Genomic DNA, 16,314 nt, shown 5'->3' with positions numbered 1-16,314 from the left:
CTGAGGCTCAAGTGGTAGAGCTCTAGCCTTGAGAAAAGTCCAAGAACAGTGCTCAGGCCCCGAGCTTAAGCCCAGGACTGGCAAAAAAAAAAAAAAAAGACACAATAGACAAGTTATGGAACAGCCTAGATGCCCTAAACGGATGTGTGGATACAAAAATTGTGGTGTTTATACACAATGGAGTTTTATACAGCCATTAGGAAGAATAACAGTATGTCATTTGCAGGGAAATGGATAGACTTAGAGGGCCTCATGCTAAGTGAGGTATACCTAGCTCAGAGACAAAAATGACACGTTTATCCACCAGGATATATAATAAATTATAGGACTCTAGGCATTCACACAGTGAGACCAAAGAAGAACATTCCTAAAGGGAACACAAAAGCACAATGCCTATGTGCCTCTGGTCCTATAAAATACTATTTTATAAGATCCAAAAAATGGAAACAAGATTTTGTCCTTCATTGTCCTTTTTGTTGTTTTATTTTATTTTCATCATTCATCTGTCTTTCTCTGGGAGGATAAGGATGAACAGAGAAATGGAGGGACAAAGGGTAAATGAGTACAGTAGTGGTTCTCACTAGACACTGCTGAAAATGAACTATACAACTTGTGGGTGGAGATGGGAGAGAAAACTGGGAAAGAGCAAGGTAAGAGATGACATTGTCTAAAAAGAAATGTACTCTGCATCAAACTTATAACTGCTGTGTATCAAATACTGAAATATGGAGAGGTAATATAGTATGATAAGGGAATGGCTGAAGGAATAAGAACAAGTATGCTCTTATTGAGTAACTCAGTAAAGAGATGATATGACATATCTCAATGGGAATCAACACTTGTTCATTGTGTACAGGCAAAAGTCTAAAGATGGGACTTGGACTTAACATTCAAAAAACACTTACTAGGGTATGAGAGATAGTGCTTCACTTAAAATATTACCAAAACAATAGTCCTTTCCAAGCTATTTAATCTTACACAGGAGGCGTAGAAATAAAAAGCCATCTGTCAAATCAACCACCTCAAATTTTGTGCTTTTTTCTTCTTCCTGTGCTCTTTATAGTGACTATTAAGTAACAATCATTTGTAAGGAAAAAATTAAAAAATCAATGAGAGAATCAAGAATCTAAAATCACAAATAAGGAAAGATGTCTAGAAAATGATGACAGAGAAAAAGACCATGTAATTTATAATTGCTTAATTATTCATCAATTAAATAGCATTCCTTAACAGAAACAAAATCCAGGACAAGCCCAGAACGTTTGGCTCCAGAATCTGTGTTTAAAATAATTCTATTCTTCCTCTCTAGAGTACATAAAAATCATTTATGAATATTAATGAAGATTAAATTTAAGAACTAGACACAGTAGAACACTATCCATTTATTTTATTAGATGAAAATCAAAAGTCTGTAAGATGGTAAAGAGAGGTTATTCCCACAGTCAATGCAGCTGTACTCAGTCAGTTCTCTGTTTGCTATACCCATGCTTTGAGCCATTCAGGCTTGGATGTTTGCTGCCTACTGCAAGTAAGAACTTGCCCCAGTTTATAGGTTATGTAATTAAAAAAGAAGCAACCTGGTTGAATGCTTGACTACTGAGCCATATCACATCTCCAATAGTGAGAAATAGCACCTCAGAATATCTCAACTACTATACTACAGTTGACCCAACTGCAGAGCTAGATTTAGATGTGCAAGATATGTTTTTTTAAAGAAAGAAAGGAGGAGGGAGGGAGGGAGGGAGGGAAAAAAGAAAACAATAAGATTGTTCCTCCAAAACCTGTCCAGTCTGACAAAGACATCAAGTCAAAACTAGCCACAAGAGACAAGACAATTTTTTTATAATGATAATGGAAATAATGAAGCCAGAGAACAATTGTAAATATACATGGCCTGATTGTGCCACCAAATTTCATAAAGTAAACACTACAGGACAATAACAAACTCAACAGAATAACAGAAGGGACTTAAATATCCAACTCTGATAGGTTATCTGAACAAAACCACAAGAAATCTTCAGAATTAAAAAGAAAACTATAGATCAAATACACTTAAATGATTATCAACATACTACTACTTCACACAAAAGCTACAAGTTAGTTTCTCCTCAAAGCCCACACATAGAACTTTCTATAAAATTGATATCTTTTGATACATAAGCAACTCTTACCAAACATAAGAAAATTGAAATGATTTTTGACAGTTTCTTAGGCTATAGTGGAATTTAAGGTGCAAATCAACAAGATAAACCACAGAAAATACCCAAATGCATGGAGACTGAGTGATTAACTATGACTACTGAATGAGCAGTGGTTCACAAAGAAATAGAAAAATAAATTCCTAGAATCAAACAAAAATGAAAACACAACTTACCAGAGACTTTGTGTCACAGCAAAGGCAGTTTTAAGAGGGAAGTTTATAACTATGAGTGCCTTCAATAAAAAAATCAGAGAGATCCCAAATTAATAACCTATTGATGTACCTGAAACTCTCAGAAAAACAAGAACCAGCCAAAATCCCAAAGATGAAGAAAAAACAATAAAGAGCAAGGCTGAATTAACAAAATGGATACTGAAACAATACAAAGAATCAACAAAACAAAAGGCTGATTCATTGAAAAGACAAAAAAGGTATGGGGAAAAGGGGGGCATGTAAAGATTGAAGAGGAAAAAATTACAAATATCCTCCATGTATGTATGCATGCATGTATATAAATAGATAAATATAGTCTCAGTATAATGAATAAAAACCAAATTCAGTGACACATTAAAAAAAGTCATACTAGCCAGGCATGATGGTAATCCTAGCTACTCAGGAGGCTGAGATCTGAGGATCAAGGTTCAAAGCCAGCCCAGGCACAAAGGACCTAAATTCTTATCTACAATTAATCTCTAGAAAACAAGAAGCGGGGCTTGGCTCAAGGGTAGGGTGGTAGACTTGAGCTGAAGAGCTCAGGGACAGCACCCAAGTCTAGTTCAAGTCCCATCTCTCTCTCTCTCTCTCTCTCTCTCACACACACACACATACACACACACACACACACACACACACAAAGTCATACTTACATGAAGTTTCATTCTAGGTATACAAGGGTGTTTGAACACACATCTCCGATACATATAATAGGGCACATAAAAGTAAGGGGAGGGACCAGGAGTTTGGCCTAGTGATAGAGTGCTTGCCTAGCATTCATGAAGAGTCAAGGTTCAATTCCTCGGTAGCACATACATAGAAAAGACCAGAAATGGTGCTGTGGCTCAAGTGGTAGAGCTCTAGCCTTGAGAAAGTCAAAGGACAGTACTCAGGTCCTGAGTCTAAGCCCCAGAACTGGCCCCCCCAAAAAAGAGTAAAGGGAATGAATCACCTAAACATATCAGTAGATGCAGAAAGGGCCTAAAAGAATCTAGAATCCAGAATCTTCAAGATAAAAGTCTTGAAGAAAAGAGAAATATAAGGAATACACCACAATATAATAAACTTAGAAACAACATTATACTAATTGGGGGGAAAACTAACACAGTTCCATAAGGTCAAGAGCTACGTAAATGTACACTCTTGTCACTGATTGAATATAATGCCCGAATTTTTAGTTAGAGTAATTAGACAAGAGAAGAAATTTAAAAACAAACAAACCAGAAAGGAAGTCAAATTATTGCTGTTTTCAGATATGATCATCGATTTTAAAAACCAAAGATACCACCAAAAACCTCCCAGTTATAAAGTACTTTTCACAAAATAGCAAGGAGGAAAAAAAATAAAACAAGTTTTTCTATGTATGAAAATAGAACAAGTGAGGGAAAAAATCAGGCAAGTAACCCCGTTTACAAAAATCCTAAAAACATTAAGACCAAGAAACAAACTTACCAAGCAGACAAAAGAATTCTAAAATAAATACTACAAAACACCAAAGAAATGAACTAAGAAAGATATCATGGCGCATGTCCATCAATTGGCAAAATGAATATTGTGAAACTGACTATACTATTAAAGGTAATTTGAAGATTTGCTTAATCTCATTAAAAACTCATGTCATTTTTCAAGAACTGGAAAATTTAATCCTAAAATACATATAGAAACAGAGAAGCCCCCAAATGCCTGACTTCAAGAAATACCACGGAGCTATAAAGTCCTTGCACAAAAACAGATATGAACCAACAAAAGATAACATCCAGAAAAAAGACTACATGACTATAGTGATCAGATGTTTGATGAATGTGCCAAAAGATATATACATTACAGAAGAAACCCTGTCCTGTTCAACAAATAGTTCCAAGAAAAGAGGTAGCCACACATAGAAGACTGAAACTAGATTCAGCATGCATAAATATTAATTCCAAATAGATCAAAATCTAAATGTATGGCCTGAAACTCTGAAACAGTAAAATATAGGTAAGATACTCCAAGATAGAGACATAGGGTAACATCTTTCTAAATAGGTATCAATTGTTTAGGAGATAAGAAACATTAACAAATAAGACTCTACTAAATTAAAAGTGTCTATACAGCAAAGAAATTAATTACCAGAATAGAGCCCACTTACAAAATGGAAGGAAATCTTGGCCTCCTATTCACTTGATAAAGGGTTAATATCCAGAATATGCGAAGAACACTCCCTCAAATATTAAAAGAATTACTGAAAACAATGGAAGGTGACATTATACTCATAATTATACTCAATCTGAATTCTGGAATTAAAATCCCTTGGATTAGTAGAAGTAAATATTTTTCTTAAAAAAAAAAAAACTATGCAATTAAGGAGCAAAATGAATTGGACAGGACCCAAAAAGTACAAATGGCCAATAAATTTATGAAAACGGTCCCACATTTTCAGCCATAAGAGAAACGCAAATGAAAATAACAATGAGATTCCATGCACCTCAGTTAGAATGATTTTAAGGAAAAAAGTCAGGTGTGGTGGCTCAAGCCTATAACCCTAGCTACTCAGGAGGTTGAGATCTGAGGATCAAGATGCAAAGCCAGCCTGGACACTAGCACCCATGAGACTCTTATCTCCAGTTAACCACTAGAAAACTGGAAGTGGCACTGTGGTTCCAGGGGTAGGGGTAGAGCTGAAGAGCTCAGGGACAGTGTCCAGGCCCAGAGTTCCAGCCCCAACACCAGCAAAAAGGAAAAAAAAAAAAATGAAGCCAGGTGCTGGTAGCTTACACCTATAATTGTAACTACTCAAGAGGCTGAGATCCTCTGAGTATCACAACAGTGTGAAATCAGTTGGGTCAGGAAAAGGATGGTGAGGCTCTTATTGCTAATAAACCACTCAGAAAAAGCCAGAAGTGGTACTGTGGATTAAGTGGTACAGCACTAGCCATTAGCAAAAGGAGGTTAGGAAACAGCCCCTATGCCCAGAGTTCATGCCCCAGGACATTGGTTGTTGGGAGGGGAGGAAGAAAAGGAAACAAACGCCAACATATACTGGTAAGAAAGCAGCAAAAGGATACTTTTGTATATTTTTAGTTGTAAATTGGTGTGCCTATTTGTAGTTAATATAGATGTTCCTCAACAAATGAAAAATAGTAACATGATTTCTACCGTATGATTTCGGGGATTATAGCTGAAAGAGTATAAATCAACATACAAAGAAAAGATACAGTGTACACCCATATAATTTATAGCAGCACTATTCACAACAGCTTAATTATGGAGTCAGAATAGTATCCATCAAGTGATGCTAAGATGAAAAAATACAATGTGACATACAGCACAATGTGACAGAATGAGCTGTAAAACTATGCAAAAATCTAACAAATGAATAAAGCATGTCATATTTGCACAGCAGCAAACCATGTTAAAAATTTTTAAAGAGAATATGAACATATTACACTGTATACTGTAAAAACGTGATACAATTATATACCATACTATATGTTTCCTTCAATCACTGCCTGTAATAATACATTTCTTAGCTTCAATTCGAGCTCTGAACGTTCCATATTTATCATGCACCACTGAATCGTTTTCCTCATTAAATAATCTTCCCTTCCTAAATAATATGCCCAAACTTCCAAGTCTCTGTAACTTTCTACCAAAACCCCCAAAACTTTACATTAATCAATTCATTTAGTCTTCACAATTTAAGCCATTAAAATCACACATGCAAATACTGTTTGACAACCTCACAGGCTTATTACAGAGTCTCTCGGGTTTTGGATTTTTTTGGTCAGTTGTGGGACTTGAACTCTGGGCGTGGGCTCTGTCCCTGAACTCTTGAGCTCATGACTACTGCCCTACTCCTTGAACCACAGCACCACTTCGGTTTTCTAGTGGTTTAGGTAAGTCTCATGGTATTTAGTGCCTCCTTAGTACCTGGGATGGCTTTGAACTAGGATCCTCAAAACTCAGCTTCCTGTGTAGCTAGGATTACATGGGTGAGCCACCACAACTGGCAGTCTCTTTTCTTTAGGAAATATAAATGCTTCCTTGTGTTTATTTACATATTAGGCCAATACAAGATTTGAGAAACTGTGTCAATTCACAATGACTTAGTACACATAGATTGTGGGTTTAGTAAAATAGTTTGACTGTAAAATTTTAGGTCCTCTAAATACAGTAATAAAACATTGGCAGGCCGGTAGCCTGGTGGTAGAGTGCTAGCCTAGCATGCATGAAACCCTGAGTTTGATTCCTTGGTATCACATATTCAACAAAAGGCCAAAGTGGTGCTATAGCTCAAGTGGCAGAGCATTGGCTTTGAGCAAAAAGTGTTCAAGGACAGTGCCCAGGCCCTGAATTCAAAAAACAAACAAAAAAACTCCACAAATTGGGGCTTAGAATTTGTGTCTTTTTTTGTGCATTTCACTTTCAAGTAAAACATTTTCCTTTTTGTTGAAAATGTAAAAACAGTTGCCTATAAAAGGCTGCAGGAAAAAAACAAACAATAGTCTTCTTATCACAGACTAGAAGCTCTATAATGCTGAGTTAAAGCTAAAAATGCTAAAAACAAAAGGAACATCCCAGGATCCCTCTATTTCTTAATGCATTTACTCCAGTGTTTATGAAAAGCTGTACTCCCAAGTGCGGGTGAAGTAGGAAATATAGTGGAAGGAATGAACTTATTTGTTCAAAGTACAGTACTTGCATCTAGGGAATTATCACATACTGCTCATGTATTCTAAATGAAAAATAAAATTAACAAAATAATATATTTGATGTATGTATGTGATCAGAAAAAGTAGAAAAGGTGAGATTAATACAGAAGGTGTAAACAAAGTGAGATAAGGAGAGTGACAGAAGGGGTGATTCTGAAGCACTGAGAGCACTTAGACCAATATATAATCCTTTTATGCAGACATTTGAAGTTCAGGGGAAAAAAATCATTTCATTTTCCTTTAAATTTTGATCTCTTTCTGATAGCTCCCTATCATTTTTTCTCTTTTTCTTCTGGTTCCTTCTTTATACAAAGATCCAGCTCAAGTGTTTCTTCACTATCTCTTCTGTTCTCCTTTTTTCCTTTCTTATTATGGATATTTCACAGAACTGACCTCATTCTGGAAGGTCCAAGTATGGCCAATGTATTAACTCAACTTTGACACAGGCTAAAATATTCAAAAAATAATACAGGAAAAGAATTCTTTCCATAATTCTCTATTTGACATCTTTCTAAACTTAAGTCTCTTGCTTTCATTTATCAGAACTGTACTATCGATTTCAAATACTAAAGTTTAAAGCTCCAAAGACTAAATAGCAAGTTAAATAAAAAAATGACTAGTCTGAGAAAGAAAGTCTGCTTACGATGCTAAATGTCTTCTGATCGAGGACTTCAGATTCTTCAGATATGGGAACTGGTTCACCACTTGCAGTGATATGAACTGGAGCATCTGACACAGAAGACTTTTTGGATCGTTCCTTATTTTCAGATTTGGATTCATTCAACTGAAAAGAGAAAATAAAAGCCACAACACAGGAACAAAATGAATACTTTTAAAAAACTTTTTTCTACTTATTCACTAAGTGCTTATTTCATTAGGTACACTTTTCCATTTTTCCTCTCTACTTCTTTTGGACAAGCCAAAATTAAACCACCTTTCTAATGTTATCCTGTAGATAAGTATATTTTAAAAGGTGGTTAAAAAGCGGGCCCAGTGGCTCACACCTGTAATCCCAGCTACTCCTGAGGCTGAAATCTGAGGATAAAGATTCAAAGCCAGCCCAGGCACAAAAGGACCTGAGACTCTTACCACCAATTAACCTCTAGAAAGTGAGAAGTGGGGCTTGGCTCAAGGGTAGGGTGGTAGCATTGAGCTGAAGAGCTCAAGGGCAGCGCCCAGGCTCAGAGGTAGGGGCCCAGGCCCAGGGGTAGGGTGGTAGTCTTGAGCTGAAGAGCTCAGGGACAGTGCCGCCCAGCTATGGTCAAGCATAAATTCAGCACCTAACGTTCAAATTTGAAATGTAAATAAAGTATACAAAAAATATCCTATATTCTTTTTGTATAAAAGGTTGCTCTAAGCTGGGCACAATAGCTCATGCCTATAATCCTAGCTACTCAGGAGGCTGAGATCTGAAGACTGCCGTGTAAAGCCAGCCCAGACATTAAAGTTTGTGAGACTGTTATCTCCAATTAACTACCAGAAATCTGGAAGTGGTGCTGTGAAGCAAAGGGTAAGGCGGTATCCTTAAGCTTTTCAGCTTAAGGATATAGTGCCGAGCCCCAAAGTTCAAGTCACACACACACGCACACACACACACACACACACACACACACACACACTCTATTAAATATGTGCCCTTACTTTATCATCATCGTCATCAGACTTCTCTGATGGCAGAGGAGAAGAATCGCTCTTTATTTCTTCTTTTACTTTTATGGATTTCATTACTTTATTCTTTTTAGCTCTTGCTTTTTTCCTCTTGGATCCTCCCTACAAATAATTATCATTTAATCAATTCTTAGATTTCTTGGTTATTAATACAAATGTTAGAGCATAAATTCCTACCTATACTTAAGGTTGTTGGAAATATATTCCACCAAAGTTGGAAAGTCAACAAAAAAGCTTTAGGTTTATGGATCAAATATATTATTGCCAATAATGAATGCTTACCAATTTTAAGTATCCCTTTACAAGGAGAAATGAGATAGAAATAAAATCTTCACCTTTTAGATTATCGTCTTCAAATAAATAGCACCAGAGAGAACAATAGATATGGTTGGTAATGCTACCCAGGTACTGAAATTGTGGTCAAAGGCAAATTTTAAAGTCTGCTTTAAGACTCCCACTTTCCTGAGCTCAGTGACACTGTCTACTTTTGGAGTCTTTTTGCAAAGAAGTTCAATGATGTTTGGAATATGCTCCCTTAAACGATGATGCTTGAAAATATTATAGTACAGTCTTAACTGAAACTAAAAGACTCATTCTATTTTTTTCTAATTCTCCAAAATTCTAGGGAAAAACAAACAAACAAAAAGCACTGGGATTTCAATTCTGTAACATAACTCACAAGTTTTACATACATATAATTTAAGAAAAATATTACCAAATAAAACTACTAAAATATATAACTTATAACCCTCATACTAAATCAATGTCTAATATGTCACTAAACATGAAACAGTACACCTCTCTTAAACATTTAAATATTAACTTACTGCACCAGAAAGTCTCATAGCTTCTTTTTTTGCAAGATCTTTACTAAGTAATTTGATGAGGTAGTCTGCACGTGTCTGCAACTGTTTTGCTTGTGGTTTTTTATCAGGATCATCTGGAAGGATCTAAAAAAGCAATTTATTATACAAGTTGTTTGCTTTCTGAGAGGAAGGGATGCTGGTGTTTGAACATAGAGCTTCAGGCTTCCTTGCTTAGCTAGTATGAGTCACACTTGAGCCACGATTCAACTTTTTGCCGGATTTTTTGGAGATGGAGTCCAATAGACATATTCTGTTTGTGCCGCCTTTGATATCTTGTAGATGTCTGCCTTCTGAGGTAGCTAGGTAGGATTGCAGGCCTAAACCACTTGTGTCTCAGGTTGTTTCCAGTAAGTATATTTAAAAATTTAATGGTGATGGGCAGCAGTGACTTATGTCTGTAATCCTAGTTACTCAGGAGGCTGAGATCTGAGGATCATGGCTCACAGCCTGCTCAGACATGGAAATCAGTAAGACTCTTATCTTCAATTAACCACCAGAAAACCAGAAGGGGTGCCGTGGCTCAAAATGGTAGAACACTAGCCTTGAGCTGAAGAGCTCAGGGACAGTGCCAAGGACAAGTTCAAACCCTATGACCCACCAAAAAACAAAAACAAAACAAAACAAAACAACCATTTTGAGGAAAGTTTTCAGTGGCAATGTAAACTGTTAAAGTTCTGCTTCATACAAACAAATGATCAAACATGAACATCTAAAGTTCCCATTTGGTCCATTGAGAGGATAAAAAGACAGTAAAAAAAAGTTTTCAATGGGCCAGGAGTGTGGCCTACTGGTAGAGTACTTGCCTAGCATGTATGAAGACCTGGGATCAAGTCCTCGGTACCACATACACAGAAAAAGCATGGAAGTGGTGCTGGCCTTGAGCAAAACGTGTCCAAGGACAGTGCCCAGGCTCTGACTAGCAAAAAAAAAAAAAAAAGAAAACTAAGAAAAACAGAAAGAAAATGTTTCTCATTTTATGAAAAGGAATGATACAGTTATACTAGTATAATCAAATCAGCAAAGTTCATGAGCAATAATACTTTTTTAAAAATAATATTTTTAAATATACTTTAATAATACTTTAAAAAATTATTTTGGTCTTACTAAACGACTTATGAAAGAGCTATAATCTAGTAATCTGAAAAAAAAAATACATGTGTGTCGTGAAATCAAAACTCTCAGACAGCATTTATTTACATTCAATAAAGAAGTGAAGTTCACAAAGTTAAACTAAAACCATGGTTTCCTTATTCCTAGCTGAGCTTATTTGCAAGAGATTTCCCCTTTCAAAAGAATTAGAAAAGAATTATCAAACCTATTATTGTTCAACTAAGTCAGAAATATAAAGTTACCTTGTGTGTTAGACTGAGATCTGGATCCATTTTAATCATTTCCCAACTTCCATAGCCATACTCATAAATACCAATTAATAAATTAGAATCATCTTCCTTGCCCCAGTCTATATCAAAATGAGCAGCCTTCGTGTGGCACTGGATTGTATACCTATTAATAAAGTTACAGTTAGTCAATTTCTTATTTGCCTAAAAATGTGTAATTAAAAATTTTATTTAAAATAAGCCAAAAGATAAAACATTGATAAGAAAATGATTAACCACAAACAGTATACAAAGTAAGTAACTCACTGCTTTCTTTCTTCTGGATCTGAAGGAATGGATTTGTGCAAAGGTATTAATTCTTCTTCATGGGAGATGACTAGCTTAGCATTCACTTGTACTCCTGATATTCGGAATGTTGGCCCCTTCACCTTTCCAAGTCTACCACCTTAATTTTTTAAAGGAGTACAGAAAGATGTATGAAAATATTTTTCTTCAAGAAAATTACATATGCTATTATATGACTTCTGGTGATTAAGGAAAGTATAACTAGAAAATTTTAATCTTCACTATACATATATACTATCAATTTTACGCTGGCGAATTTGGACTCAAAATAATTTTCATGTAATTACCAAAATCAGTATGCAAAGCAAGTCTATTAATACTGTTGGCCTCTAAATAAGAATTCTGTATCCCCCACCCCCGCCCCCACCTCCATCCCAGTATATCTGAATAGTAAATCTTGGTTTTTGTTGTTGTTGCCAGTCCTGGGGCTTAAACACAGGGCCTAGGCACTGTACTTGAGCTTTCTAAAGACTAGTGCTCTACCACTTGAGCCATGGCACAACTTTCAGCCTTTTCTATGTAGTTGGTACAAGGAATTGAATCCAGAGCTTCCTATAGACTAGGCAAGCACCCTACCACTAGGCCATACTCCCCAGCCATTCAATGGCAACTTATCGGTTAAAAAAACAAGTATAATGAAACCAATAAATACCATGTGTATTCAAAATGCTGTCTTATGGTAAAAAGATGTCTTGCATTAAAATTATGGTAAAAAAACAGTGATTCCTTGTATTGTTCCAACTAGAATATATGACAACTCTAAAGATAGGTTTCAATGCTGTCCTCTCTTCCCAAGTACTGAAAATGGGCTTGCTTTCTTTTTTTCTTTATAAAGCATCTTTTTATAAAGATTGAAATTAGTAACTTAAGGTAACTTAAAAAGTTACTTTTCTAAAAATATATTTTTATTGTAATAGAAGGGTTACATTATATTCACCAGATAGAAGGTGTATTACTTAACAGATATTGCTACCCCTTCTCATGTTTTTGTCCCCATCCCTCATCTTGTTTTCTCCCCTTCCCTATCTTATTTCAAATAAACAAATAAACATATATACAATATATCAGATAACAAGGTAAAATACTAAAACAATATGAGATAACCAAGGGCTTAATAAGTCACTTTTCTTTAAAGCAGTCTCAATTTATTACTTACCTGTTCGTTCTGTTCCCGAAGAACTATCCTTCAAAGCTTTAATGCAACCATTGTGTACCAATTCCCCTAGTCGTCTAAGGTCTGTTTCTGACTTATCAACTAGCTCAGCATCTCGAGCTATTGCATCTAATCTGTGGGGAAAAAAATACATATATATATACACATTTCAGGTAAATATGATTAAAGTGTGAACCGGTGCCATTTAAGAAAAATTAAATTTCAATTTATTCTTAGATCTAAATGTCTTTCTACTGCCTAACCTGTAGATTCTAGTATACAAAACAGACATGACATATATAAAAAGTAGGAAAATCTGGCAGGGAAACACTGCAATAATATACTCTAGAGTAACAATACGGTTCTTACAGAACAAATGGGATATTATATACTAGTTGTGTAAAATCTGTTCATAGCTTATCAAATTTTCCAAAGTTGAAAACTAATAAAGCTGCTAAGATAATAAGTTATTATAGGACATTCAAACCAATTTTTCCATCATCCTTAGATCTCAGCATGCTAAGTAGCTGGGATTTCATGCATGTAATCCCATTAGCACCCAGTTATTTTAGGCTTTTTTATAGAACTAATAAGAATCTTTGTACCTTTATCATCAGAACAACAAAGACACTTATTTTAATTTTAGAATAATTTGTGTACTAGGAGTATGTAACCAGGGAAAAATGAAGGTTTCTCTAAGCTTGCAAAAGCATAGTAGTTAGGTTAAAAATTCATTCAATCAACCTGATTTTAGGGATAAATTTTTGTACTTTTGTAACTTGTTGATAAAAATAAAATACAGATTGTGGAAAATACCTACACCTACAAACTGTAATTTAACATGCATTTTACAGACAATTTGGATTAGCAAAGAACATTTAAGCGAATTGAAAAAATGAAGAGCAGAACATAAAATTTAAATAAAAAAAATCAAAAACAAATTTAAATCCATCTAAAATTTACATTCTATATTCCTAAATCTGGAACCGCTAAAAGCAAATTCACCAAAATAGCAAGGTAAATAGTAATACAAGTAAAGTAAATAAAGCTAAGTGGATGTAACGTAGTTTATAATTCTATGAGAATGACAAAAGTATTTACCTTTCCAGAGGGCCACCAAATTTCTTATAACTCTTGATAAACCTAACAGAAAATAAATGTTTAATTTAAACAAGTGCCCATTATCTATTTAAAAAATGTACACAGAAACAAAAACTTCCTTAGTACAAAAAATTAATTCAAGAGACTGTTACAAACAAACAAAAAAAATGAATAAAACTATGGTATAAATTAAAAAGTTAAGACATCAAGCTATATCAAGTAAGACATTTTAACACACAGAATGAAGATATCCATATAAATAAAACAATAGAAACTATATTTTATTTTAAAAATTACTTTATTATTTTCACAAGACAAAAGAAAAAGTGGGAAGTGTCTCCAGAATTATCAATCATATCACACCTCCTCTTATTCCAAATGATGATTAAAAATTACCAAAACTTTTTCTTTCAGATGTTTATCAACAATGGTAAATAAAAATTTTACTTCAGAACAAAGCTACTTATGTGGTTGATGGATGAGAGAAAATATCCAGGAAAAGTAGAAGATGAAATGCTTCTTCGACTAAAGACAGAAAGTCCAGCAAAGCAGATTGTCATAAAAGTACCCTTACAAAAGCTAACAATGTATTTAGTTTTCTGGTGGGAACAATGAGGAAGAACTTTGTCAGGTCTATGATTTAAAAGAAAAGAGTTACAATGGCTTGAAAGAAACAAAGTCTGAATGAACAACCTTTTTACAAGTATAAAACCGTTACATAAACACAATAAACTACTATCTCATTCCCCTTAAACATATATGTACATATTCTAAGCAGAAACTACAATTTGTCTCATATGGTCAATCTTACCTCTATTTTTATTTAGCCATATCAGAAATTATTTTACCCCCTCTGGTACTAGGGAAGGAAACTAGGGCTTTGCTTATGCTAAGCACAAGATATACTGCTGAGCTGAATCCCCAGCTCCAGAAAAGGCAATGATATCAGTATTAAGAAATTAGAAAAATACAGAACTAAAGGATTTCCACAGAAAAATAGTAATACTGGTCATCACAAGTCAAGTATTATAAAATATAATTTTATTATTCAAAAGGGTCTTTTTTGAGTCACATCAATGTAACCAAAAATTTTAGTAGTCTAAATGTTTAACAGTAGGCAACACACACAAACTTTGCAATTTAGCTACCCATACCTGCCCATAAGGTACCAATGACTACCCAAAAGCAGAACCATCTAATTTTATTCAAATATGTTTATGTCTTCTGAAACTTTCATCTCAATTTCTGCCAGTTACTGAACTTTTAGTTTTATGCTGTAATAAAACGGGATTAAAACAAAATGGTCTCATCTTACCGCCTAATTTCTGCATCACTAAATCCTTTAATATTCTCACGAGGGATAGTGCGTGGTCTTCCTCTTTTCTTTGGCCTTTTCCTTTCTGAGATTGAATCACTATCAGATCCAGAGTACCTTCTACTTCTACTGCGCCTTCCTTCACTTCCATTGAAACTAATCTGGAATTTGGAAATAAAGATTTAAAGGCTTACTTATACAGTAGGGGCAAAGAAAAACACTTCAAAAGACTGCATAAACTGAAGTATTATTGATTGTCTTATACTTACAGCACTTTAAAAACAAAAAAAATAACATTTTTTTGTAAAACTAAGGGTAATGAGCAATTAATCAAGTTATATAAACATAAATAAGGTAATTTTTTAATGCAAAGTAACAAAATGTATGTAATATATCAACTTGAGTTACATAAATAAGCAACAATGGCCAATAGTACTGATAATAGTACCAAAAATGAATATTTGTGTATCTTTGGTGAATATTTAAGCTATGAGAGGTTAATTGACATTATATTAAAAACTTTAAAACTTATCAATCTACTGACTCAGACATATAACCTCAAGGTATTTCTCTTATTATTAGGGCACATCATCTAATAGTCCTTCGTTACACAATAAACAAAATATTAACAATGTAAAACATTCACCAGAGACAAAACAATTCATAAAACCCAATGGTAAAAGAGAAGAAAAACAAGTTTCAAGTCAACATGACTCCCTATCGACTTTGTGAATAACATACTTTAAAAAAAAAAAAAAATGGAAAGCTGGTAGGGGCAGTGGCTCACAACTGTAATCCTAGCTACTCAGGAGGCTCATATCTGAGGATTGTGGTTCAAAGACAGCCTGGACACTATAAGAAGTCTATGAGACTCTTATCTCCAATTAACCACCAGAAAACTAGAAGTGGAAGTGGGTCTGTGGCTCTAGGGGTAGGGAAGTAGCCCTGAGCTGAAGAGCTCAAGGATAATGCCCAAACCCAGAGTTCAAGTCCCATGACTGATCCCCGACTCCCCCTAAAAAAAAAAAGTATTAGTTTTTTGGTTTTTTAAAATAGTATTGCTAAGTCGTATGTCTGGGGAGTCAAATTTGATTAATCTCTACATAGAATGATCAAGAAAATAAGAACAACATTAATAATGAAAGTAAATATTCTATAGATACTGAGACAAGAGAATATTTTGATTTCATGCTTATTTAGTTCAACTTAGAAAAAAAATCCTCAAAACAAACTATTAAACCATTCAAGGAATAGATAAATCCACTTTATCTAAAAAAGAAATCCTAGTTAAAAGACAAAAAAAATCTTTAAACAAAGGCTTGGGTAGTTTGCTTGACAAATTCTCCCAACATCTAATAAGTATTTCCAATTCAATCTAACGCTTTTGTCTTAGACATATTCTGAAACAAAACTATGAATAGAGAC

The 16,314-nt window shown here is 34.6% G+C and overlaps 1 protein-coding gene across 2 annotated transcripts in view; it reads right to left on the bottom strand.

The window, feature by feature from the left end:
- Chd1 (chromodomain helicase DNA binding protein 1) overlaps positions 1 to 16,314 on the bottom strand; it is an 89,080-nt gene that overhangs the window by 12,125 nt on the left and 60,641 nt on the right. For both annotated transcript variants that reach the window (XM_090331584.1, XM_090331585.1), the window contains exons 24-31: positions 14,890 to 15,050; positions 13,575 to 13,616; positions 12,477 to 12,607; positions 11,282 to 11,420; positions 10,991 to 11,141; positions 9,600 to 9,722; positions 8,746 to 8,874; positions 7,748 to 7,888 (exon numbers count right to left, since the gene is read on the bottom strand). In XM_090331584.1, the coding sequence (XP_090187710.1) occupies positions 7,748 to 7,888; positions 8,746 to 8,874; positions 9,600 to 9,722; positions 10,991 to 11,141; positions 11,282 to 11,420; positions 12,477 to 12,607; positions 13,575 to 13,616; positions 14,890 to 15,050 (1,017 nt within the window). The remainder of the gene's footprint in view (positions 1 to 7,747; positions 7,889 to 8,745; positions 8,875 to 9,599; positions 9,723 to 10,990; positions 11,142 to 11,281; positions 11,421 to 12,476; positions 12,608 to 13,574; positions 13,617 to 14,889; positions 15,051 to 16,314) is intronic.

Source organism: Megascapheus bottae, chromosome 4 (genome assembly GCF_031878675.1).
Source record: "Megascapheus bottae isolate mThoBot1 chromosome 4, mThoBot2.hap1, whole genome shotgun sequence".
NCBI lineage: Eukaryota > Metazoa > Chordata > Mammalia > Rodentia > Geomyidae > Megascapheus > Megascapheus bottae.
The sequence above is the reverse complement of the archived record's forward strand: the minus strand, read 5'-3'. Positions and strand labels throughout refer to the sequence as shown.